The sequence below is a fragment of the Crotalus tigris genome, unplaced genomic scaffold, assembly GCF_016545835.1.
Source record: "Crotalus tigris isolate CLP2741 ecotype Arizona unplaced genomic scaffold, ASM1654583v1 scf7180000024117.2648584, whole genome shotgun sequence".
NCBI classification, from domain to species: domain Eukaryota; kingdom Metazoa; phylum Chordata; class Lepidosauria; order Squamata; family Viperidae; genus Crotalus; species Crotalus tigris.
This window is the reverse complement of record NW_024100394.1, coordinates 1330419-1357310: the sequence shown is the minus strand read 5'-3', so window position 1 is coordinate 1357310 and position 26892 is coordinate 1330419. Positions and strand designations below refer to the sequence as shown.

Sequence of the window (26892 nt, the reverse complement as noted above, 5' to 3'; positions counted from 1 at the left end):
GTGCTTTGGGGTTTGAATAACTGACTCACTGAGTTTGGAAAGGTAAAAGCAGCATAAGGAAAGTGTTTTGAGGAAGGAAGGAAGGAAGGAAGGAAGGAAGGAAGGAAGGAAGGAAGGAAGGAAGGAAGGAAGGAAGGAAGGAAGGAAGGAAGGAAGGAAGGATCTGAGTCAATTCAAAGCAAACTTGGAACCAGGAGCATTTGTGGGTGGAAAGTTAAAGAAGTCAAGAAGACAGCTGTGACCATGTGGATGAACTCCTGCCCCTTTTTAATGTATATGATACATGTAAAAAAGAGGCAAAGTTTCCATTATGCAGTCATAGCTGCCATCTTAACTTCTTAATTCCCCATTCCCATCCCATAGACACCCCTTCTTGGAACACAACGGCTGCTCCTCAGAACCAACTTCCTATAGATGCTAAACCAGATGTATCTTCCTCTGGCTTCTAAGTTTTAGAAGCCTGACAACTCTTAGATATGGGAGACATAGGAAGTTCTAAGTTTTAGAAGCCTGACATACTCTTAGATATGGGAGACATAGGAAGTATGGTTAAAAAACAAGCATGTTAATTATTATTAAGATAACAACATTTCTTGAACACCAATCGATGTTAAAGAGGGTGATTACTTTCATATCCAAATTACCTACCTGGTTCTGGCATGTCCCAAGCCTCACATTTGAAAAACTGACTGGGTTCGGATGATTTCCCTATACCAGTAATATTTGTAGCAGCAATTTTGAATTCATAGTACGCATTTTCTTGCAAATCCTCTACCTTTAAAGAAGAGTTAGCATTACCAAAAAAAAAATAATCCAAAATTAATATAGGTAATAATCGCATGACCTCATAATAAGAACAAACCAATTAAAAACTATTTATTTCACCTGGACTTAACTTCTGCAAAGCTGAATAAACAAGATTTTTTTAAAAAGAAAAAGAAAATAAAAATGGCTACAAATATGGTGAAATCCTAAAAGGGAAGCTTGATTGCAATTCAAAAGTAATGATGGAAAAGCAACCTGTGATGCCTTAAAGCAGCGGCCCCCAATCTTTTGGCCACCAGGGACCAGATCCATGAAAAGGGATTTTTCCACGGACCAGAGGGGGCGTGGTTTCGCATGCTGCCTGAATCCTGTGGATTGGGCTTTGCTTTTTTGTGCACCCTGGTTTCTGGCATGCCGTGGACCACTGCTGATCCATGGACCAGGAGTTGGGGACCCCTGCCTTAATGGATCAGATATCTTTTGGCATCGTGAACATTTGTACATGGTAACCTAGAATTGAGTCAGCTCTTGTTCAAAATTGTTCATATTCCAATAAATAAATTAATTTATTTTATTTAACTATCATATTCAATGCTGGGCAGCATACAATAATCTTGAGCAGACTACAGCTGTGTCTATCTGTACAGGCTTTGCCGCAGTCTCATGCAAGTTCCACTCCCATATTGGATCAGGAAAATAGGGTGTACAGTAGGTTTTCTTGATCAGAATGATTCAGAATACATTCTGAAGGAGAATTATTCCAATGGGTGAGAAAGAGGAACAGCTTATCTTACTTATGCTTACTGACCTAAGCAAGCATATTATGCATCCTCAATAATAATATAAAAGAGAGATAAAACGATTTATTGAGTGGAGAGGACATTAAGAAACACTCTGTTTAGCTGGGCTGAAAAGAAACTTCCCGAATCATAACTCTTTTGTCTAGTTTCCTAGTAAAGTATATTTTTGTCCTTTCCTCAAACTGCTTCCATAGGATCAACAAATAGTTTTATATTACACTGAGATAACCCAAGCTTTTTATGTGAGGTTGCTAATTTGGAAGATCGATGCAAGAGAAACGAGTTTGATAATCTATTGATTGTGACTGGAACTGATACCATTGAATGAAATAAGAATAGAATAGAATAGAATAGAATAGAATAGAATAGAATAGAATAGAATAGAATAGAATAGAATAGGAATCAGACAAATCAATAAACAAAGAAATGAGTATTGAACATTTCATTTTTTTTCTAATAATGTATTTTTTTTTTGTGTGTGTGTGTGTGTGTGTGTGTGTGTGTGTGTGTGTGTGTGTGTGAACATGAACAGGCATTATTGAGAGCCATGGTGGCGCAGTGGTTAGAATGCAGTACTGCAGGCTACTTCTGCTGACTGCTGGCTGCCTGCAATTTGGCAGTTCAAATCTCACCAGCTCAAGGTTGACTCAGCTTTCCATTCTTCTGAGGTCAGTAAAATGAGGCCCAAGATTGTTGGGGGCAATAGGCTGACTCTGTAAACTGCTTAGAGAGGAATGTATAAGTCTAAGTGCTATTGCTATTGCTAATATTTCTATGTGTATGGTATGCTCATCAATATAGTTAATATTGGATTTGTACTTAGATAAGGAAAAAATAATATTGTTAAATTTGTTTTTTAAAAGTGTAGTGTGAAAAATACACAAAAATAAGATACTGCTTAGTCTATATTATGGAATCTGGTCTGGATCAGTCCATCACATCTATGAAATTGGCAAAATCAAGCAATTTTGGCTGCAAGTATTTAAAGTATGCAGCAATACAGACCTTATAAATCCTCTCTTTAACAAGGGAAGAGTTGACTTCATGCCAGTTGTGGTGTTCTGCCTCCCGTTTGTCTATGTAATAACCCAGAATATTTGATCCACCGCTGTATCTTGGAAGCTTCCAGCCAATGGTCATGGATTGGCCATCGCAGTTGAGAAGGGTGATACCGTAAGGATAGGATGGGCAAGCTTCAGTATAAAAGTCAAGCAAACTTCTGAATAGTTCACATACAATGCCACAATATCACATTGTTTTCTTTTATACTTTGATTACATTGTGATGAATTTATGGATTGACTTATCTAAGAAAATGATGCATTTACAAGGCAGTCATGCATGTTTTCTAAGAGGTAAGACCCTTTATCATCAATGGGGATTATCCATAATAAATATATAGAATAGCATTTTTAAATCTAGGCATATTAGAAGTTAAGTAAACTTAACCAGAATATTACTTCTACCTTTCTCGGAACAATATTTTCTTCTTTCTGTGTGTATGACTTTATTTGCTGAAATAATTCACCCCAAAGTCTTAAATAAAAGATAAAATATGGTTGTTCTCTCCAACTTTACAAATTCTTCTTCAAGTTTACATATTCTTCTTTAATATTAGTCTCCTTTTATAAGCCAAGCCCTTTCCCCATAGCAGGTACGCACATTTTCATGTAACAATGACATCATGTAGAAGCTTACAATTATGTGAAAAGTCCCCATGCTAGCAATGGATGGAGGCATCAAGATGGGAAAAGTGTACATTATTGAGAGTACAGGTAATCCTCTATGTACGAACAATTTAAGCCCAAAATTTCTGTTGCTAAACAAAGCAGTTGTTAAATGAGTTTTGTCCCATTTCATGACTTTTTTGTCACAGACTGTTGTTGTTAAGTGAATCAATTGGTCATTAAGTGAATCTGGCTTCCCTATTGACTTTGCTTGTGTGAAAGATGGTCATAAGTCACTATTTTCAGTGCCGTTGTAACTTAAAACGGTCATTAAATGAATGGCTGTAAGTTGAGGACTATCCGTAATGGCTATTGGCTGTAGCTACTATAGTGTTACTAGGGAAAAATGGCTTCTAATGGATCCTTAATTTCAAAGCATCCGCCTAACCAAGTCCCACTTACTGAGGGCTGCCTGTACTGTGATGGGGTCAGACTCCTGAGAATTTTCACTCATCCCCACTGCATTGGCTGCTTTCACACGGAAGATGTATTTCTCTCCTGTTGTCAGGCCATGCGCAGTGAACCTGAAAAAAACAGGGCAGTTAGCTGCTATTCTGGCTTAATTTTAAAGGCATATGCCTGGGCTGTTACAAAATGAAAAGGCTTCCCCTATCCATGCAACAAACAATTTATCTGAGCAAAAGAGACGTGAGATGGAAAACCATGAATCTAGAAACATGCCCGTGCTGCTTTTAAGATAGGAGGCCTGAACAGGTTACCCGTCCTGATATGCCCAATGGGATTTTTGCAGACTATGACCGGTTGCCATCTTACACAGACAACGGATGGCCCAGAAAAATTGTCCTTGCTCTTTTCAGAGAAGATTGTTTTATTTCTAGTCTTTGGGACAGAAGACAGATGCACACTTTTTGCTTGGCCAGTTGTGGGTACGGGCCAGTCACTCACTGCTTTGTGGGGACATTCTGCCACTCCCACACCATTGCAAATGCCTTTGTCTTCCAGCTTTAATTCAATTTAATTCACTGGTTTCCCACCTGAGCCATCTTAAGACCTTTAAGTGTGGATGATCCCCAGCACGTCATTCCATTCCAGTAAGAGGCCCCACTACAATTGGCTACAAAGCCGGCAACTCCCTCCCACCAGCAGCCAGTCACTTTCCTATGCAGCCCTCCTGCTATGTTCTCTGCTGTTTTATTTGTTTCTTTATTTTATTTGTTTGTTTATTATTTATTAATTAATAATCATATGGTTGCTCATTAAATCAGTTGATTATCCTCACCCTAGTAGAAGGGTGTTCAACCTTGGCAACTTTAAGACCTCAGGACTTCAACTCCCAAAATTCTCCGGCCAGCCATGCTTGTAGAAAGGACTAACCAAAATCTACACATGCATATTTAGAAGAGCAAGCAATTCTTTAAACACATTATATTGCTTTTACCTGTTATACTTGATTGGCTTATGGTTACACGGTTCCCAGTGATTTGATCCTACCACAGAATAATCAATGTAATAGCCAATCAGATCTTCTTCATGTTTGGACCTGTCCCAGTTCACAATAACAGAGGTTTTTGTGTTTCTTGTCGCAACAACACGTCCAGGGGCTGATGGCACCACTACAGCACAAAGAAAGACACTTACTCTCTCCATAGCAACACATTGGTATATTGCAAAATCCAATCTGGGTCAGTCACTGGGACCAGAGTTTTAATCTTCCAAGCTTTCAGACTCATCCTGGAGCCCAGCTTCAGGGAATTTGTCTATGCTGGAATACATGCTTTGGGATATTCTATGAGTAGTATTTATGTGGGGCCTTCCTATTTGTTGATCGGTGTTTTGATGGCTGGTGATTAGCTATTGTTTCCTTGTGCTGCCAAGTCCTCAGCTCCTAAGCACTTGATAAGCTCGTGGTAAATCAGCACTCCTGTAGACTAATAAGCCACCCGTTTTCCAGGCTTCAATCATTTCCCTGACTATCTTTGTACCTGCAGGGCCAACAATATTAGTAACTGCAAAAGTGAACGTATGTCCTTGATATATGGTATACCAAACATTGGTATATATTTGTAAACTGTCCAGAGTCACGTCTAAGCAAGATGGGCAGCATACAAGTCTAATAAATAAATAATTAATATAATCAACTTTTCTCAAGTCTTCCATGTGATTTTCCTAGCAAATATTAGAAGATGCTATAGGCTGCAAATTTAAAATAATAATGTTTTAGTCAGATATTTAGACTGGATCTGGCATTTTTGTCCACCTATCAAGTCCTTTCCATTACTAAATTCCTGAATTGGTCTAGACATTTCTAAAAGGGGAGGGGATGTAATTTTCAAAAAGCAATCTTGGTTTCTGAACTATCAATTGGTCTAGAGATTTCCAAGTTGAAAATAAGTCCAGAATCCCTCCAAGATATACAGTATGTAAATGTGACCTTTGGAGAAATTCACAAGGCTGACCTTGGGGAGAAAAACTCATTAAAATTCCTTCTCCCTCATTCACTGGGATCTGCCTCTGTTTGCACACAAGAAAGATCAGGGAGAAGATGGAGTTTCTCCATGACAACTAACACCCATTTCAGTAGCAGCTGGACCTGTCCTATGTGTTTCAAAAGTGCTGACGCCTGAGACACCCCTGGAGCTAATGTCTCCTTCCCTACAATCTTTAACCCCATTGTGATAACGACCCGTGTCTCCCACAAAGAAAGAATACGCTCATAAAAATTAGGAACCCTATGTGAATGATCAGAATTGGACTTTTTCTAGTGTTCTTCAAAGATACTAATGACTAATATCTTGATTCTAAACATTTAATCAAGAGTAATTCTTGTGTATTTTTTTGCTTGAAAACAGCATCTTTAAAGCCACATTCACAAAGGCCCTTGGCAGAGAACAATTGATGACAAAGTCATATTACACAGACTCTACTCACTGCTGTGATAGCACCAAGACTACTGTATATGTCCTGCAAAAATACAGGTGGCGACAAATCCTGAGGTGGCAACAAAGACATACAGGAAATAAGTTGTGAATGTCTGGAGTTTTGCAGCCCAGGCACCATAACAACAGTGCTTGCAAGGGTGTTCCAAACCAGGAAGATGGCAGATGGAATGTCATGAAGGCAGCCCCGCCTCTTCTCATACATGGGTCATATAAAAGGGGCGGGGCTTGCATTGCAACATTCAGCCCAGCCTCTTGCCGATTTTGACACATAATACAGTATGTACTGCTCTGGACAGTACTGTGTGATATTTCTATTCAAACAAATTTGTAGAAATGGTAATCAAAATTCCTGAGAAACACCATTTTATAGCAGGGGTTCCCAACCCCCAAGCTGTGACCCACTGCCAGACTGCACAAGCAGCAGGTGCTTGCACTCATGCATGAAGCTCTGTTTGCACAAATGGAGATGTGCTTGTGGATGCACACATAACCATCCCCTCTCTCCCACCCTCTGTGCTGGGCTGCCATCCCGGAAAGACTGAGGACCGCTATTGTATAGCACAAATCATAGCAAGTTAGATGGGTGTGTTTTGGAAGCAATGGTTCCTAGGAAATACTAGGCCAAGATTTGTACTCTGAGGTTTGACAAGTTATCTCAAAGTGTCTTAGTCAATTTTATGTTGCCAAACACAAGGTTGCTCATTACTAAATTAATTCTCATTGAGCCTTTTTTCCAGCATTGTTTCTTGTTATATACAAGAGCTAGGCATCCTGAGGGCTCAGGATGAAACACCCCCCCCCCCAGTCTCTTTATCATGATTTCTGGAATCTCCTTTGATAGCTATCACTGAAAATCAGACATAGTTCAGAGCCATTTTGAGTGGGAAACATAACATCTGCATTATGAGCAAATAAGTTAAAAGTTTAAAGAAATAAAAATAACCCCAAACTTTTTCAACCTAAAGAGAAGCTGGAAAATTAGGTCTTATCCACTTTATATCCCTGTCTGGTCCAGCTGTGTCCTCTCTCCCTTCAAAAACAATCAAGCTGTCTGGCCTTGGCCATCAAGAGTTTTCCCATCTATCACATACTTTAAGTTTATTTGTATTTATTTGACAGATTTATATGCTGCCTTCCTTCCAAGATGTCAAAACAGAATACAAATAACCAGGGCTGTCTCTAAGCTAAGGATGAGAAAGCATCAGCCAAGAGGCACCAAATTATAAGGGGTATCAAAATGGTAAAGACTTCCAAAAACCACAGTAAAAAAACAAAAAGTGTGCCTGCTTGAGGGTTAAATACAATTTCACAGAAATGTTACCATAAGACAAAAATGGGTGCTGATGTAATGTTAACAACCATTTGTTTGAAACAGTAAAGGATTTCCTGCTTGACCCATGGGGTTGGACTAGAAGACCTCCAAGGTCCCTTCCCAGTCTCTTATTCTGTTACTTAGTGCGCAATAGGGTGAAAATGTCTGAGAAAAGGAAAATAAAACAATTTTCCAAACCTGAAAATCATAAAACTCGTAAAAGGGCACTTTTTTGCAATTCCTACCCAAATGGGAAGATGAGTCAAATCATAGGGGGAGTCAATTTATGATTTTGTCTAGGGTGCCAACATGTCTACAGCTGGCCCTGCAAATAACATTTTCCTTCAATTTTCCTGAAAATTACACAATGTTGAAGGTGAGCGACTGGCCCAAAGTCAGCCAGAGTTTCATATCTGGAGAAAGATTTGCTCCTGAATTATCCTAGCCCTAATCCAATGCAGTAGATTCCTCACCGATAGCCTCTTTTGCCTGAATAGGTGGTGTTATTTCAGAAGGATCACTAATCCCATGCTTGTTGGCTGACAAAACTCGGAAAACATAGGATTTCCCTTCCGCAAGATCAAACACTGCATAGCGAGGGGATCGGACTGGCACTTCAGCGTTAACCCTCTGCCAAGTCCCACTGCCAACAACAGACTGTAAAGAAAAGATCAAGATCATTACTGCATGCACAGAGTTGCAAAGGCCCTCAAAGTACTTGAATAAAAAGTGCTTGCATTTTTGAACTATAGCCACACAATCTTCTATTTCTTAGGTAATCTGCCAGATGTGATATAGAAGCACATGGATTCGCTTGCTCTAGTTGGTGACTGTGTTTGACTCTAAACAGTTAAAACAATAAATTCCCCTACTTCATACAAATAGATAGAAATAAATTTCGTTCAAGCAGGAATTTGGATTTCTGAGAGTTTTGATACCATTTAGAGAAATCTGAAAAATAAATATATTGTGAGTCTTGCTCAATTCTGGTCATGTTACGATTTTGTTATTCTAAAATCTAGATTAACGATTCTAATCATTGGCCACTTTAAGATGGATGGACTTCAGTTCCAAGAATTCCCCAGCCAGCTTTCTGGAAGTTGAAGCCCACATGTTTTAAAGTGGCCAGAGTTGATACAGCATGTTCTAAAGCAGGGGTCCCCAAGCCCTGAGCCATAGCCCACTACCAGGCTTCGGCCTTTCAGAACTGGGCCATGTGAGTAGCAAGTGAGCTTGTGTGCATGTGCAGTTCCATTTACACAAGTGGTGGGTGCTCGTGCTCGCACACAAAGCTCCACTTGTGTGAGCGGCAGGTACATGCGGCCACCATTTCGGCAAATGGAGCTGCACGCACTTTCATGCATGCCTGCCACTCCCACAGAATCATCCCCTCTCCAGCCCCCACTGGGGTGCCAAGCTGGAAAGGTTGAGGACCACTGTTTTAGAGGATGTCATTAGTTCATTCAAGGCCAAGCCTGAGCGTATTTTTCCAGAAATAAAAGCTACACGGGGACTCTCTCTCAGATAGGTGCATCAAAGGACTTTTGCTGAATCTGCACCCCTCTAAATGTATGGGGTTTCAGTTTCCATTATTCCTCAAGTAACATGCTGCTAACCGTGCTGCTAAGAATTATAAAATTTGAGCAGGTTCTGTGTAGGGAAAGCTGGTGTACAGTGTTGCAACTTTAGTCACTGAACTGTTTTTTCTTATCACGCAGAATATTATGGAATTAGGGGAGCCTTATTTTCCTTTGCATATTGCCATCATAGACTAATACAATGTTTCTCGACCTTGGCAACTTGAAGACATGTGGACTTCGACTCCCAGAATTCCCAGCTAGCATTTCTGAGAGTTGAAATCCACACATCTTCGATCTGCCAAAGTTGAAAAATACTGGGCTAGTGAGTATCAGCTCTGGCCTATTGACTGATAATGTCCTAAGACAACTTAAGTCAGCCTCCAAGAACCTTCAGCTCTTCAGATATTTTGAGAGGGCAATTCCCCGAGTGCCACTCAGCATGCCAGATGATATCATTAAGCTGTCTTTGGCAATACCCCTCAAAGTTAAGCTGGATCAAACCTGGTTAGTATTCTAGTGTGAGATAATAAAAAAGAAAATCTAATGACTGTAAACTAGATTACAAAACATCCCAGATGGCATCAAGAGCAGCACTTTCCCCCAGTATTGCCTCAAAACAACATATATTATGTTCTACCCACCAGGAATTCAGGTTATCTTGAGAGAGATTTTGCTTAGGTTGGGGTAGATTAGACTAATTTATTTATTCAGGGATGGTAAGATCAGAGCAAATACCAGTCTTTACTCTGCTTAGGTAGCTCCACACATGCTAGATTTGTTTGTAGAAGGAAGGCTAAACTACTTCAGCATCTATGCTGCTCCTGTGGCTTGCTTACTCCCAAGTCTTATTTATCCAATATTTCCCACTATGGAAAAAAGCACTTTTCCCCTGATCCTCAATTTCAGTGTCATTTAAATAAATGTAATTAAAGCATTTTGGGGGGTCTGGGATCTCTTCAACCACCCCTATTACATTCCCAGATTTGTTTTTAAGAAGAGATTGGACAACCATTTGAATGAAATGGTATAGGGTCTCCTGCTTGGGCAGGGGTTTGCACTAGAATAGGGCTCTCCAAACTTAGCAACTTTAAGACTTGTGGACTCAGCTCCCAGAATTCCCCAGCCAGCATGGCTAGCTAAGGAATTCTGGGAGTTGAAGTCCACAAGTCTTAAAGTTGCCAAGTTTGGACACCTCTGAGCTAGAAGACCTCCAAGGTCCCTTCCAACTGTTCTTCTGCTAATGTTCACATTTTTCCCTTTCTGCCACTGAGCACACTATTTGAAATGAACAGGGATGTGGTCCTAAAATGCCATCCAGGCAAATACCACTATAAAGCACAGTACCTTCTCGATGAAATATGATAGCGGGTCTCTGCCACGAGGAACAGGTGGGTCCCAACTGAGAACGACATATGTTCTGCTGGTTTCAGAACCATGCACGTTGGTGGGAGGTCCAGGGATTTTAACATCACCTAGAAGAGTAATACAGTCAATAACTGTTCAGCGCCAGATTAATCTCCCAGGCTAGCATTGATGCAAAAAGTTCTCTTTCCAAACCATCTCATTAGAGTGCACTGCTCAGCTATTAAGGGCTCTACATCAGCTTTGTGATTTATCAAAGCTAATTTGTTTCCAGTTTGTGAAAACCAAACAAGAAGAGTAGCAGCTATTTTTCATAGCTGGCTTTAAAAAAAAATGAAGGGAGAAGGAGGAAAGATTGCATTCATCTCCTAAGTTTTTTGTTTTACTTTGATCACATTTGAATCGCTTTCATGTACGGTACTAAATGCCCTGATAAAGTCTTAATGCTTTATGTAAATAGGAGACAGGTTGATCAAAGTGAGGGCCTGATAGTTTCTGCCTCTGAAAAATGAGCAAGGAGGAAAATCTGCATGAGGGATCACAGCAATTAAATATAAAATTGTACCGCAAAAAAAAAAATGTAGGATGTAGAAACCTCTCCTAGTTTAGGAATGACAATTAGAATCATTGGGTAATATGTGGCATAGGAATGAATTGTCATTTTCCTGTAACAGTTGTGGCTGCTCTCTGTTTCTCATCAAAGATCAGCACTTCAAAGAGAGGATGGGAGTTTTAAGATCCATATGGGATGGCTCAGCTTGCTGAGCTGGTTTAATATTAGTCCTAGTCAGAGAAAATCCCCAGCACTTTTTTTTAATACTATGACTACTGGAGCAGCTCTTGTATCTGGTATCTCCACACCTGTTTTCTTTCAAAAGCTGAGCCCTGAGATATTTGGTAGGCAAAATAACTCATCACAGAAAGAGGGGGGGGGGATAAAACCTGTGACTTGATTTGTCTTAACTATTATCATTGACATGCATTTTCTAGGCACCGAGAGAACTATCACTGTGCATTTTAGCACATTGTACATATACATTTTGCACTGCAATTTGAATTTGGAAGGAAATAAGCCCTGTGCTGATTAACTAGCCTTTTCTGGCCCTCTATGTTCCATATTCAAAAGAGCAAAAAATATATTTCTGCTCTGGGAAGACAAATGTTAAAATATATTTACACTGTGGTCTTAAACTGCATCAGCAGGTATGATTTATTGCGCTTTAAACTCTAAAGCACTTCAACAAATTACTGTTCTTAAGATCCTGGTGGAAAACCAGAAAAATTAAAACAGCAATACTGGGATATCCTGATAATGCAAACATGCATAATGCTTACGTACACAAAATGAAAATGGAATACTTTCCCGGTACTCACAAACAGTAATCACTCAAAAATAAATTAACTTAGTTCTGAAGTTCTCCTCTAACTAAATTCCTCATATGGACAACAAGAGATGCACACGTTTAACTCTATATTAAATGCATAAAGAAAGGAGTCTAGCCTGAAAAAGAAATTTGAAAATCAGCCGGAAGACAAAAGTTTTAGTAACGGCCATAGAAGTACTGTGGGTATGTCCATTATCTTTCCTCTGTAGAAGTTACATACCTTCAAAGTCATCATAATGGAGGACAATGTCCCTGCTTCCCTCCATGAGAATAGCTGAAGGTGAAAGAAAACATTATTTATATTTAAGTTTCTGTACTAACAGAACGCCTTCTGAAAATTACACTGAATGATCCTCTTTGTAGCATTTGATTGCTTCTCACTATTATGGATTTTTATATCAGCAACATTATGCAAATGCTGATAGCTCTAGTCTAGCATCTGAGGTTATTAATTCAGATGAGTTCTCTTTCCATGCTAAAGGTAAACAAAAGATTTTTAAAAGATCACATTTTTATTCTGAACAAATTAATCAACTGACCAGAAATCCCTGTCACTCAGGACAAAAATGAAGCACATGTTAGGCTTAATATAATTTATCAGTGGAATCCTCGACTTACAACATCAACTGAGCTCAAGATTTCCACTGGTAAGCAAGACAGTTGTTAAGAGAATTGTGCTCATTTTAACCACCTTTTTTGCCACAGTTGTTAAACAAATCATTGCAGTTGTTAAGTGACTCGTGTGGCTGTTAAGTGAATCTGGCTTCCCCCATTGACTTTGCTTGTTAAAGGCCAGCTGGAAAGGTTACAAATAGTGATTGCAGAACCCCCAGTTGCCATGCTCATGGACCCTGCTCATGACAGTTGCCAAATGTCTGAATTTTGATCACATGACCATGGAGATGTTGCAAGAGTCATAAGAGTGAAAAAAATCATCATAAGTCATCTTTTCCAATGCTGTTGTAACTTTGAACAGTCACTAAACAAGTCAAGGACTACCTATATAGACAGCATGAGACAACTGTTGAAAGTTATTAGCCATAATAGCTCACAATGGGACCTCCACTGTGTGTGTGTGTGTGTGTGTGTGTGTGTGTGTATGTATGTATGCTGCATTATAGAAGCAACCATCCGGTAGCGCACAAGATTAGCTGCATTAAGACCTTATTTAAACGCATTAGCTCACATTGCAACACGGACAGAGCTAGAATGGAAGAAAAAAGTTACCTCTACCGTGTATGCAGATGTAACAGTTATCCGATGGAGTTTATTAAATGGCACAGCAGACCACACCGACCACACATTGACGCACAAGACAAGGCGACATGCACACAGCCCATACGAACGACCCTGCCTTACATCAACGGAGTATCAGAAGCAACGGCCAGACTGCTAGCCCCCTTCAACATGAAGGTAGCCCACAAATCAGACCAGACTCTACTTGCTAGGATCATGCACCCCAAGGACCCACTCCCCACTGGAGAAAGATCCTCGGTAATATGTAAAATTAATTGCAAGAATTGCCCCTGCAGTTATGTTGGTGAAACCTCCAAGAGACTTAAGACCAGGGTCCATGAGCATGAGCTGGCAGTTAAGAGAAGAAAGCAATAGTCACAGGTGTGGACCCACATGGCCGACTACGGCCATGGATTCAACCTCACCAACATCGAGGCCATATCCCAAGATAACACCAAGGGAGGCTGCCTCCTCAAAGAAGCCTGGCTGTCAGACAAACACTCCATCAATCGCCACATAGAGCTCCCTCCAGCATATCACATACTAAGGGGATGGGAAGGACGGGGTGCTAATTGGAAACAAAGGCGACCAACTCACTCCGTACAAGGTCAGAAAGAGGGGATGACAGGGGAGGTGATCACAACCCTGAGAGAGAGCGATGAACTGGGGATATACCCCACAAGTAAAATGGTGTCTATAACCCATTTAAACATGAAAGAGGAGAGGAGGGATGACACAATGCCAGCAGACAACCCACCTCCAGGAACTGGTGTCCAGATCCATGGAAGAACAAGGAGCGCAAATGGGATGGGTACCTCCTGCGCTCTCATATATGTACTGAGGGGGCAATGAGGGTAACAAGTAGTGGAGCCATTCCAAAGACACGCCTGGTTAGCAACCCATTAACACACACAGGAGCTCACCCGTTAGCGAGAGAGAGAAGCGGGAGCGATAAGAAACAGGAACAACAAGATGACCAACCCCCAAGAGTTTACACACGGGCAAGGAAAGCAACAGGCTGGCAAATAGAAGAACAGAGCTTGAAGCACACATGCTAGATAGCGCAGCAATACAGAGGCAAACTAAGATGAATGAGGGGGTGGGGAGAGATGACTGAGAGCGGATGAACAGCGGATCTCCAGGCACCCACACATGCACAAAGAAAACAACAGCAATTGGAGAGGACAGGACAACTTTAGAAACGGCCCCTTTAAGAACTACACAGCCGATGCTAATGAGCAGACCAATGACCTGATCCAGGGTCAAAGCGCAGAGGCAGCCAGCCACATAAAAATGGACTCCCAGATCCAGCATTTTACACCCTGACGATGTCGAAAGTATGGCCGATGAAAGCTTGGTTTTGTAGATTAAACATTTGTGTTTATGATTTTATCTTGGTGATCAACTTATTTTATTTCACATTATATACATACATACATACATACATACATACATACATACATACATACATACATACATTTATAGGCTGAAATCATAACACTTATTTTAAATAGCCATAAGTAAGCTTGCAAGCGTGATGTATGGCCGGCTTAGAAATTAAATGTAACCTGCCCCATTCATTTAGCAACAAGATTCCTCTTTTATAAGTCTGCTTATAATTTCCCCTGAAGAAATATGGCTAGGGTTTTTTTTCTTACTCTGTGATCTCTCCAGGTCCACGGGGTCAAGAGCTGCCACAGCATCAGAGGATCTTGAGGGCCGGCTGATCCCTGCCTGGTTGACCGCCCTCACTCGGAAAATGTAGGAACGCCCTTCCAACAAGCCGGTGACTGGATATTTGCAGATTTTTACAGGAGTGTCATTGCATTGCACCCAGTTTTCAGTACCCACTTCACATCTGGTTTTAGCAAATGACAGAAAGATGGAGAGGAAAACTTCATTTCCAAGGTTTTCTAACAATCTGCCAAAGCTGTGAGAATGATTTCTTTACACTGGGAGACTGGCTGAATCAGATGCCAAATACAGTAGGATAAAATATTGTAACTTCACAGGTATACAGTGAGGAAAAGGGAAATTGTATTGGCTATCTCATAGACTCATGGACATGGGCAACCACAATGATGTTAATTGGCTGCTAAATAGTAGGCACAACCAGGCAATTATAGTCCTGCTCCCTTTTATACCCACAACCCTGTTATTTTAAAGCCAGTGACTATTGCTCTGAAAAGCAATAGCAATAACACTTAGACTTATATACCTCTTCATAGTGCTTTACAGCTCTCTCTAAGCAGTTTACAGAGTCAACATATTTCCCCAACAATCTGAGTCTTCATTTTACAGACCTTGGAAGGATGGAAGGCTGAGTCAACCTTGAGCCAGTCAGGATCAAACTCCTGGCAGTGAGCAGAGTTAGCCTGCAATGCTGCATTCTAACCACTGTGCCACCAGGGCTCCTATGCACCTCCTTCAAGCCCCGGAAATTTCCTAAGCAACAGTTCAAAAGTGGTTTGTCCTTGCCTCCTTCCTAGGGCTGAGTATGATTGGCCCAAGATGTCACCCAGCTGGCTTTGTGCCTAAGATGGAGCTAAAAGCAAGGTCTCCATATTTCCAGACTGGTGCTTTAACCACTAGCCCAAACTAGCATAGGCACTCTCCTAAATAGCTTATCCAAGGGGAATTGGATAACTTAATGGATGACAAATCTATCAAGGGCTAGTAGAGTTGAGACACAAGGTAGAGGAATTTGTGTCTTGAAATAATAATAGCAGGGCAGCAATGGCAAGAGAGGGGTATGTTTCTGTGTCCCACTTCCAAGTCCCCTTCAAGGAATTTGGCAAAATGTTAAACTAAGTTGGACCTTGACCTGAACAGCAGGACTATTTTTATATAAGTTGAACATGGGATATTTCCCAGGAAATGAATATGATGACTCAAGAATGTTTGACAACTTGACCTATAGGATTATGTGGAACGGACAACGCATGTGTATCTTTAGCAGGGTCACTGAATACACATTCAAGAAATGAAGTTAATGAAGCTTGGACATCAGTCACTGGGGATAAATAAGATCAGGAGAGCCAGTGTGGTCTAGTGGTTTAGGTGCTGGCCTAGGAACCAGGAGACAATGTGTCCCTCCTTAAGCATGCAAGCCAATTGGGTGATCTTGGGCCAATCACTTTTTCTCAGCCCAATCTAGCCTCACAAGGTTGTTGTTGTGAGGAAAATAGGAGGAGTAAGAAGTTCTAGATATGTTCGCCTCCTTGAGTGATTTTAAAAAAATTTAAAGACAGGATAAAAATCAAATAAATAAAATAATAAAATAAAATAATCCCACTATCACCTAATAAAAAGAGAAATTAACATATTAACCTAACCAGTAAGAAACCAGGAAGTAAGGAACTAAATGATCCACATCTGTATGTCAATCACTTGGTAATTGTGATCACCAAGTAGCAACTTGCAGGGAGGGATGTGTAGTGTAGATCATGTTTGTGCCATAATTACAGTGACTATATTTTCTCAGAAAAAAATACAAAAAAAAGACCTGAAACAGGGGCAAATCTGAAAGAGATTCATTAGATAAAAAATTGTGATTGTTTAAACTCTGCTTCATGAAGGATAATTCAAGAGCAAAACAAAAAAATTACAAAAATGTATATTCTAATAAAAATGTCTAAAATCAAATAGTGCATGTAAATCTATTTTAAAGAGACAATTCAGGTCCCATAGTTTTCACAGGAATATGATAGGATTGTACATGATTAAGCCATCTCATTTGCAAGGTAAAATTTAAATGACCAAAATAAAAGACTAAAATGAGTTTTTTTAAAAAATAAATAAATCTAGGACAGCTTTCTGAAATAAAGGACTGATCTTTATAACAAAATACATATTATATATTTTATATCGAGAACAGGCCTATTCAATGGAGTAATCATTTTTTCAGGGCTAATTTATCACATATTTGAGCAATTAAAAGATCTTCACATATGTGTATACCAATTCAAAGAGATCCAAACTGAGCTGGAGGTTTGTAACTTGTTGATAAACCACAAAAACCCATAAATTCCATTGAAATAAAATTTGAACAATATTATAGTAACTTGCCACAGAAAGCAAAACCTACATCAAGTTCCCAAAAATGTCTTTTGAGCACTGGTAAATTATTTGAAATACAGAAAAATCAAATCTACTCCTTCCAGATATACCTGTCCACAAAATAGCCGATCACTGGAGCTTCATGGGTTGTATTTGGTGGTTTCCAAGTAACAATAACATAATCTCTGTTGGCATCATGGCAGCTCACATCCATTGGTGCCCCAGGGGCCCCCATCACTAGGGCATCAGCATCTAAAACCCCAAGAAAAGCTCAGATAAAATCACTCTTCTATAATTCAACTATTATAAATATGACGCCATAAATAACACTACAGGGTAATAGTGGGGTTTCCCTCACAATCAAGTGAATTCATTTTTTTCTCCATTCTTTTACTAGGAGAAAAGCACACCAGCATTAATTATGCTGTCTTCATTAAGGAAGAATATTTGTAGGTCAGGGTTGAAATGAAGGAGTTCTTGGTGCTCTCTGAGCTTGGTTGGTTGTTGGTGGGAATAGTCTTGGAGACTTTTCGGTTGGGCTGTTTATTGTTGGCTTGTTTGGCAGTTCCTCGACTAGGTATTGTATACTTCTTGATTATTGGTCTGATGTTGACCATGGTGTTAATCTATGCTCATCTGGGTATTGATTGCTAGTGGGGAGGTGTTTGGGTCTTTTTTGAGTTGTTGATTGTTTCTTTTGCATATATGTAGATGTTGTTTATGTACAAATGTCCATTGATAGCCATTTATCAGAGCAATCAACACCCAGATGAATCAAAGAGCCTCCAAGACCAGTCTCACCAATACTGACAGGGCAAGCCACTAGACTTTAAATTAAGAGCAAACCCCATGCCTTACTAGCACTAATGATGTTTTCTAGTTTGAGTAATGAAATGTCTGCTAAGAAAACAACCAAGCTCAGAGAGCACCAAAGACCTCTCACCGTCCTCATTGCAGATCCCTATTCTGTATTTTAGAATTAGAATTAGAATAATAGAGTTGGTAGGGACCTTGGAGGTCTTCTAGTCCAACCCCCTGCCCAGGCAAGAAACCCTATACCATTTCAGACAAATGGTTGTCCAGTCTCTTCTTTAAAACTTTCAGTGTTGGAGCATTCACAACTTCTGGAGGCAATTTGTTCCACTGATTAATTGTTCTAACTGTCAAGAAATTTCTCCTTAGTTCTAGGTTGCTTCTCTCCTTGATTAGCTTCCATCCATTGCTTCTTGTCCTGCCTTCAGGTGCTTTGGACCGGAGAATAGCTTGACTCTCTCTTCTTTGTGGCAACCCCTGAGATATTGGAACACTACTATCATATCGACCCTCGTCCTTCTCTTCATTAAACTAGACATACCCAATTGCAGCAACCACTCTTGATATCTTTTAGCCTCCAGTCCCTGATCATCTTTGCTGCTTTTAAAAACGAAGACACAGAATGGTGCTGTCCTTACTGTTTAGTGTGAGTCATGTTAGGGAACGTGATTGGGGGATTCCCCAGACCGAATTTCCCCTTCCACCAAACATCACAGGTTGTTAGCAAAAACATTCATCAATAACTTTTCCTTAATAAAGGAAAAGCTAGACCTGGGGAATGGAGAGTAGGTGAGTTTTAACCAATGGCTACATCAGTGATTTTAGTCATCTATCAAATCTTGCTCTAGGTTTTATGCATGGAATAACACTATTCTGGAACAGAATTCTGGAGCAGGTCTGTTCCGAAGCAGCGTATTCTGAAACAATTCCATATCCATGTCAAAAAAGAGGCCAAAATGGAGGATTGCTGAAAAGATGGTTGCAGAGTATAGTGGGAAAACTCCATCCTAAATTATCCTTCTATTCTCCTAATTGTCAGAAGCTGCTTGGACAACTTTCTTGACCAAGTTGCTCCTCTTGAGGTCTAGGGGCAGGGAGCATGTGAAGTTTTAAAAAATAGTAATTGCTGCTGAGAATTTGCAAGAGACTATCATTTATGGATGATGGGAGGAGGACCAACATGCCCACTAAACCTCACCTAAATTCCTTGACTTCCTTTTGGCTAGAGAAAGTAAGAGATGTTAACCACATCTTGGGAATTTTTTCAAATAGAGACAAGATTCGCTTTCAGCCTGAGCTCAAACAATGGGGACATTGTAGATCATAAATAAGTTGGATTGACAGCTGAACCCGTTCTAAACAGAGTAGGGTTTGCTACGAAAGGCTCATTCTTACTATAGATGGGCAATATATAAGAGGAGAGCCCAGTCTGAAAGAACCGGTCTCTCCAGCTGATAAAAGCAGAATGATCCTGGAAAACAAAACTCAAGTATGAAAGAGAAGAGGGAAGGAGCAGTCCAAAGTGACCAATCAGAATTAAGCAGATCCCGGATCTTGATTACTTTATCACAAGCATTATCAAGGAAGTATCCATTATCAATCATTTGGAGGGCAGAACTCAGGAAAACAGGGAAAGCACTACTTTCAAATTGGAATAGCTAAATATTACTGTCTCCGTGGTGGGTTGGAGATGAGACAAAAGTAACTACCTGAGGACATGTCCTTTAAAAAATATTTTATGAGGCATCTTCTTACTTCCTTAACAAGACCTTTATGGAAGATTCCTTTATGGAAGTAAGCAGTGGGACATTTTAAAAGATGTTATATCCTAATTCAGACTTTACTCTGAAATTCTCAATGGCTCTTTTACGTAAATTAAGTTGCTTTCAGCCAAATTTGCTGAAGGTTCAATCTGACTTGTTCAGCAAAAAAGCTACTAATACAAAATACTGAACCAGCAGTAATCTCATAAAGAGGAACCTATGTATACCAGGAGATAGGCCTCCCTATCCAACACTTTCCATATTGCATGTCCATAACATGGAAACATTTTTCATAACTCATATTGGCCTCACATGCCAATAGTCTAAGGATTAATGGATGGATATATGAAATTAGCACACTAATCCTTTTCAGTTTTTTTGGATTCCAACTCCCATTAACCCAGGTCAATAGATCTAATAGCAAAATATTTTAGAAGTTGTGTTACCCAGCATTTGACTGAAGTTAACAGTGGGCAACTTTAGCTTTCTCTGGCTTCCCTGGCTGAATTCTCCTTGTGCCATATTTATTCTTCTGAGGTTGGTTTCTTCCTGTTGTTGAAGAGCATGGAGCAATATTGCAGAAAAAGACAGCATAGCTCCAGGGAAGGCATGGAATAATAACTGCTATGTTTTTTCACTGAGAATGTTGTGCTTCCAGCCGAGAGAGAAATGAAAAAACACAGTCCTCCTACCATTCACCCATGCAAAAACAAATGGAACGGTGTGGAAAGCTTGTAAGTACAACCTATTGCATGTCAGTTGGTAAGCTTGGGTAAATTCCACTGAAATTAACTAGAGTTGTTTACAAGATGGTGAGCTTGTCACCAGAACCAAAATGTCACAGATTATAAATCAGTTCACCTCTATAGCTTTCATCTGCGGAGAATGCTGGCTTAGATATTTAACGTAGTTTAAAAGGTTGTATATGAAGGAGGTGTGATTTTGCCCTTAAGGATTCGGATAATCACATCCAGATTTGCTAGGGACTTGTCCATGTCAGGATGAGATCAAATTATGACCCTCATTCCATCTTGTACAGTCACTTCCTTTTTTTGTCAAACCAGAAAGGCAACCATTCTCCTTTTCTTTCTCATGATACAAATATGGCAAAATACTCCACTAACCATGAATGCTCTCTTTAAGCAGACCACAAAAAGTTTTGTCTGTCTGTTTTACAACTACCAAAACAATAGTTAAGCATTTCAAGGGAACAGATTCAACATTTTTGGAAGGCCAAAAATTCCCCACTCCCTACCCCTTCTGATCATCCCTCAAAAAAATCAAGCAGGATCAGCTTCCAAATAGCAAGGTTATCCTACCTCTGACAAACAGAAATGCACTATATTCATGCACTCCGCCTCTAGAAATTATGCGCAGGGTATATAAGCCTTCGTCGTCCTTGTGCAAATGAGAGAAAGACAGTACTGCTTGTCCTTCACCAAAGTAGGACTTTGTCCACTTGGAGTCTTTGATTAGCAGATCTGGAAGACAGTTTGCAATTCAATACATGTTAATAAGATAGCAGCAATAAAGAGACATTCTGCATTGCAATCTCCAAATCAGCCATTTTAGAGCAAATATACTGTATCTAGAAGAAACCATCATGCTTCAGATGGATGCTACTTCTAGTAATATATACTGTAAGTACCTGTGCCTTGTTTTGCAATGTTTGGTGATATTGTGAGGGGTCCACTAATCTGTATCAATGTTAATTAATCTGAAACTTTACAGTTTGTGTACTGGGAGATACTATGTTGAAACCATGTCACAAAAATCTTGTCAAGCACCTGTTTCAGCTAATATTGAAGCTTTTAAATCTCTAGTGATTAACAGAGTTGGGATAAATCACTTGTTTTCTTTCCACTAAAGCAGGGGTGTCAAACTCACAACATCACGTGACGTGTCACAACATATTGTGACTTTTTCCCCATTGCTGGAAATGGGGTGGGGGCGGTTTCAGCATGACGCATCCGGCCCGTGGGCCGACAGTTTGACAACCCTGCACTAACGTCAACAGGATGTAAATATGTTTGGTTTGGTTTCAACCGTAGTCAGAATCAAGACTTATTTCTTTACACCCTTTGATCTTTTTCAGTAAAATTTGCTAACTGAGGAATATATCACATTAAACCTGGAAAGAGGCAAAAGAAAGCCAGTATTAGGCTTAATCTCAGGCTTCTTATAAAGATACATTTAATTTCAAATCTTTGGAGCATTCTTGTCAAATAGTTTGTCATTCTCACAGGTGGGCGGTTGCAACCTAACATTAATATAAATTAAACTCACGGAGTAGTGCAATGGGGCAATAAAACATATAGGATGTTTTATCTCAACTACAGTAAACCCTATTATTTAGTTTTATCCTATTACCTTACTAATTGACCAAGTAATTGTGTTTGGACTTTTGTGGAGATGGGGTTTTTGTTCCTTAACAGCTATTTTGCTTAGTCACCCATTAATCAATGAGCCTTACATTTTAGGGTCTGAGCTCTGCAGAAGTATTCCAGTTATGAAAAAAAATATGAAGAACTGCTCAAGAAATATAAAAAAGCCATTTGGTTAAGTGGCAACTATTGAGATTGGGATGGAGAGCTCACGAAAAGTTGTCACGAATTTCAGCAACCCTTAGGAAATTCAGAAACGTAAAGGAAGCTCTGCAAATCACATTAAATAATTAAGGGTCTTACCATCTCTGTACCATTCAACCCGAGGATGGAGACGCTTCAGTTCTGGTGTGACCAAGATGTTACACCTTAAAGCAAGGGTTTCCCCCTCCGTACCAAAGGTGACTTCAAACCTCTCCAAAAGCTGAACATCAAAATGTGTGAAGCAGATTTCATCTGGCAGTGGCACTGGAAGCAAGCAAGAATGGGGTTAATTGAAAAGACCATTGTTGAGATAAACCTTTGAAATTATTTAATATGCATCAACAGGCCTTGATATGTCTAGGTGTCTTTGAAGTGAATCAATGGGAGTCGAGATTAATGCATTGGCTATAAAGCTGAAAGCAGGTCTCCTTCCTTCCTTCTCTCCTTCCTTCCTTCCCTTTCAAAGCCAGTGGCAAAAGAATACTCGAGGCAGCAAAAGCAACCATAAACATCTGGGGGTTGCCAAATTCCTCCTAGCATTCATCTTCTCAGGCCTTCAACAACCAGACTGCATGGGCTTGGCACTAGCGCAGCTGGATTGCAAATATCCAGCTGACACTAGAGGGCAGCAAGGAGTTGGACTATTTCAATACTGATCTTGCTGTGTTTTTAGATATCTGGATTTTTGCAGCCTCCTATGGTTACTCAAAATGAAGGTTCCCCAAAGGACCCATAGCAGAAATGTGCTGCAGAAAAAGGAGCATGTGTGAAAACAGCTATTGCTGCTAGGACAATCTTCTCCTCTGCTGATACTCCATTGACACTTCATTGCTGCAGGAGTATGATCTGGAAGCAGAGCCCTCAGAGGGCTTAGTCGCAAATTCCTGGCTGAGGAATTCTGGGAGTTGAAGTGCAGAAGTTTTAAAGTTGCCAAGGTTGAGAACCCCTGGCTTAGTGGTTTTTCTGGGAATTGCACTGACCACTCTCTTTCTCTTTTTATACAGTACAGAAAAAAAAAAAAAAAGGAAGATAAGTGCGCACATCTGAGCTGCAAAAATTGGACGACCATTAGATGGCAGCAAAGAGATACAGAAAACTGAAAATTAACTTATTGGACTCATCAGGAAGTTGGATGGGCATCAAAGTTAAAACAAAAGAATAGATGCTTCAAATTGTATTATTTTTGGAAAAAATAGTATTAAACCCTAATAGGAATTTATGTTAGGTTTTTTTTCTTTTTGTGTGTGTATGTGTGATATAGATTGTTTCCATTTCTCTGTACAGATTAAGAACTTGAGTTTTATGTCCGCCTTAGAGCATAAATAGGATGTGCATTACATTCTCTTTCCTTTAAGTCTCTTGTGAGATTTAATATTGATTTGACGTTCTCTGCCTAATCATTTCAAGTTATTTATATTAGATTAATGCATTAGACTTGTGGTCTACCAGAAACATTTCTTTTTGCAAATTTTATTTTAATCAACTTGCTGTTTTTCTGTAATCTGAATAGCTTTGTAATTAATCTTCTTTACTATTAGAATTGTATATTTGGGTCAGTTAATGTTACATTGTTTTGAAATTTTATTTCTTCTTTTTAAAAAAAAAATATCACTTGATTTACTTTATCTCTTGTGAGATTGGTTTATCTCCCAAGGAAGGGTTATGTACCTAGAAACCTCTAAGTTACGTAGCCAGGAGGTTGCATTTCAGAAATTTTCATTCATTGATTTACCTTTTTATTGCCAGAAAGCCAGCAGTAGGTATGAGAGCCTTAATTCCAGGGATAGGAGAAAGACAACCCTGGATAATTGACGATGGCAGCAGGAATTACCAAGTCACAATGCTATTACCGTAGCGCTCGTGGACACCTACATAGCTGATATAATTACATAGTTCAGTAATTCCAGCCTTATACTCTATCCACCTGGCCAGGTTCTGCTACATTGTGGCAAATATGGGATGAAATTAATACTAAAACTAAGCCCTCATTTTTTAAAAAAAAAATCCCCTTTCTGTCAAGATTTTTGAGAGGAGATTTTTTATTCTGTGCCTGAATAGATAGTTATTTTTATTTTTATTATGTTTATTGCTTGTTCTCTATTTTCATCTATTGGGTTCAATAGATTAGCTAGGTTAGAATTAGGAGTCAAGCTCTTCTCTAAGCTCCTGGAAAATGTCTTTACCTATCTAGTCAGGGAAAAAAAAAAGAGATTTCTGTGTTCCTCTGCAGACTATGTCAGATATGTTTGGAGTTTCAAAGGGATACACACAAAGCCTGGCTTAAAAGATGTTACCTAGTTGGATAATAAAATATCTGCAAGAAAACAACCAAGCCCAGAGAGCACCAATGATTCCCATGGCCAGGGTCAGAACAATGAACTCAGGAAACCAAAAGTTTTACCTGTGCCTAATATATGCCATTTTTAAAATTATTGGTGTATAAAAATACCATCTGTCTTTTCCAAGTTTGACGCCAGGGATTAAAATGCATTAAATATGCACATTTCCTTTTGAAGTAATATCACAATAGCTACAAATAAATATTAGAAACTCTAGACTCTCTTTTTCTCTATGTGGGTAAGTGAATGGATAGAAGGGAGAGACAGAGACAGAGAGAGAGAGACAGAGAGAGATGGATAGATAGATTCTAAAGACAATATATATACTTTTTAATAAAATGTAAGATTTGCTTTTAAGTGCTTAAAAATAAATGGTTTGGGGGTTGGAATTTCACAAGACCCTCTTTCAGAATTGGGAAAAGGTTTAGCATAAATAATAAACTCAAGTGGATAAGAAGTTCCTGCTTGTAATCCTTATAGACATTATTTAGAAAGAGCACCTATCCAGGAGAGAGGCCCATCTTAAACTGAAAGCGGAGTGCAAGTTAATAGACCGTTAAGTGCTCCTGATCCACCGGTTGAACTTTCTAGGTCAAAACCAACTTCTTGAATTGAGCCTAATAGTAAACTTCTCTGGTAGTCTTTTAAATGAGATTCTAGGGGAAGGAACATCTTTGAGGCTTATGACAGTAAAGTGGGAAGCTGGAAAAATACTGATTGTCCGATAGAGAATGTGGGTAAAAGGGAGGTTTTCCTGCTTACCAGACAACCCTTAAAATTAGAATGGCCAGACATCCTGTTCTCAGCTTTGCACATGATATATTGCAAACTGTTTATCACATGGTGTATTGAAAACTGCTAAAAGCATTCCTATGTAAAAGAGGAACTATCGATTATAATCATGTCTAGTAATTTTCCTATGTTAGAATAAGGAACTATAGAATGTAACCATGTATGGAATATGACTTACTCAGGAAATAACCACGTATGAAGGGTTATAAAAATAATCATCAATGCCTAGTCTGGTGTTCAGACTTTTTTAGCTATGATAGCTCTCTGAACCTGCGCAATAAACTTCCCTTTCCTTGAAAGAGCTGACTCAAGTCTCTCACTTCTACAACAACAGGTCTAGAGTTGCTTCGAACTACAAGGAGAACTTACAGCGATAGGGAAATAGTCCAACAGGGTACGGTTCTTCATCCCCTCTGTATCCTGGAAGAAAGCGACAACATTGTGAACCAAGTCATTCAAGTATTCCCACATGTGTATCTGTTTCACATCATCATGTGGCTTTACTCACTTCTCACAATCACAGCGGCATTGGTTGAGGCTTGTCCATGTACATTTGTTGCCACTGCAGTATAGGTAGCAGTGTCATCATAGTGAGCCCTAAACAACAAAAAGAACAAACGATGGATCACATCAAAGAAAATAACTGATATTTCCCTTCAAATGCTGATATAGGTGTGTTGGGAGGAGGGGCGTTAATCTAGGAGGCAAACAGAGTTTGACTATCATGCAATCCCACTACGGACCCAACAGGGCCTTTCTGTGGCCTGCATACAGGAGGGACAATTGTCAAGCATCTGGAGAGACAATTTAATGTTTAGTGGTTCTGATTGTGCTGGTTTCTAACAGATAGTTGCTTTCTTCTGCATTTTATTACCTTATTTCCATAACTGAGATTTAATTTACTATAGAGCAGGCTTTCATCAAACCAAGGAAAAGGAAAACGCTACACATCACTTGCTGTATAATAGTAGAGAAACTTCTGCAACGTGAACTACATTTTCTTGTGTATTATTATTTTTTCTTTGTCCGAGTAAATGAGATCTATCTTTTCTCTTTCCCGTCATTTCCCCCGACTCTTTCTGCTAAATAAAAGTATATCACAAATGGCCAATGCAATTGCTTCAATTACACTCTCTCTTGTCCTTTATCAGTCTCTCTCTCCAAAGATGAGAGGCCATGGGTTCAAGCCACCTTTGATCAGGACTGGATCAGCTGTAGGTCAAGCTATTACTTTTTGGGCGGTGAGTTATTGTAGCTTCTGCACTCACTCTGCAACTTAAAATAACCTTGCAAGTACAGATAAAAACAATTTTGATGAGAGTACAAGATGGCATCCAGAAATATAGCACAGAAAGAAATTCTGCTCTTTGTTAAATTAATATCATAGGACAGCTAAGTGTCTTGAAGTGTTTTGTGACTGACTCCCCGGACAAATTAATGGCTGAATGAAGTTTTATTAGAAAACCTATGTA

At 39.5% G+C, this 26892-nt stretch overlaps 1 protein-coding gene across 2 annotated transcripts in view; it reads right to left on the bottom strand.

Annotated features, from left to right (window-relative positions):
* MYOM2 (myomesin 2) overlaps window positions 1–26892 on the bottom strand; it is an 89748-nt gene that overhangs the window by 34736 nt on the left and 28120 nt on the right. For both annotated transcript variants that reach the window (XM_039322599.1, XM_039322600.1), the window contains exons 8-20: window positions 25929–26017; window positions 25790–25840; window positions 22389–22553; window positions 21021–21182; window positions 17236–17377; window positions 14725–14924; window positions 12051–12104; window positions 10428–10555; window positions 7977–8160; window positions 4691–4865; window positions 3694–3815; window positions 2571–2758; window positions 649–775 (exon numbers count right to left, since the gene is read on the bottom strand). In XM_039322599.1, the coding sequence (XP_039178533.1) occupies window positions 649–775; window positions 2571–2758; window positions 3694–3815; window positions 4691–4865; window positions 7977–8160; window positions 10428–10555; window positions 12051–12104; window positions 14725–14924; window positions 17236–17377; window positions 21021–21182; window positions 22389–22553; window positions 25790–25840; window positions 25929–26017 (1787 nt within the window). The remainder of the gene's footprint in view (window positions 1–648; window positions 776–2570; window positions 2759–3693; window positions 3816–4690; window positions 4866–7976; window positions 8161–10427; window positions 10556–12050; window positions 12105–14724; window positions 14925–17235; window positions 17378–21020; window positions 21183–22388; window positions 22554–25789; window positions 25841–25928; window positions 26018–26892) is intronic.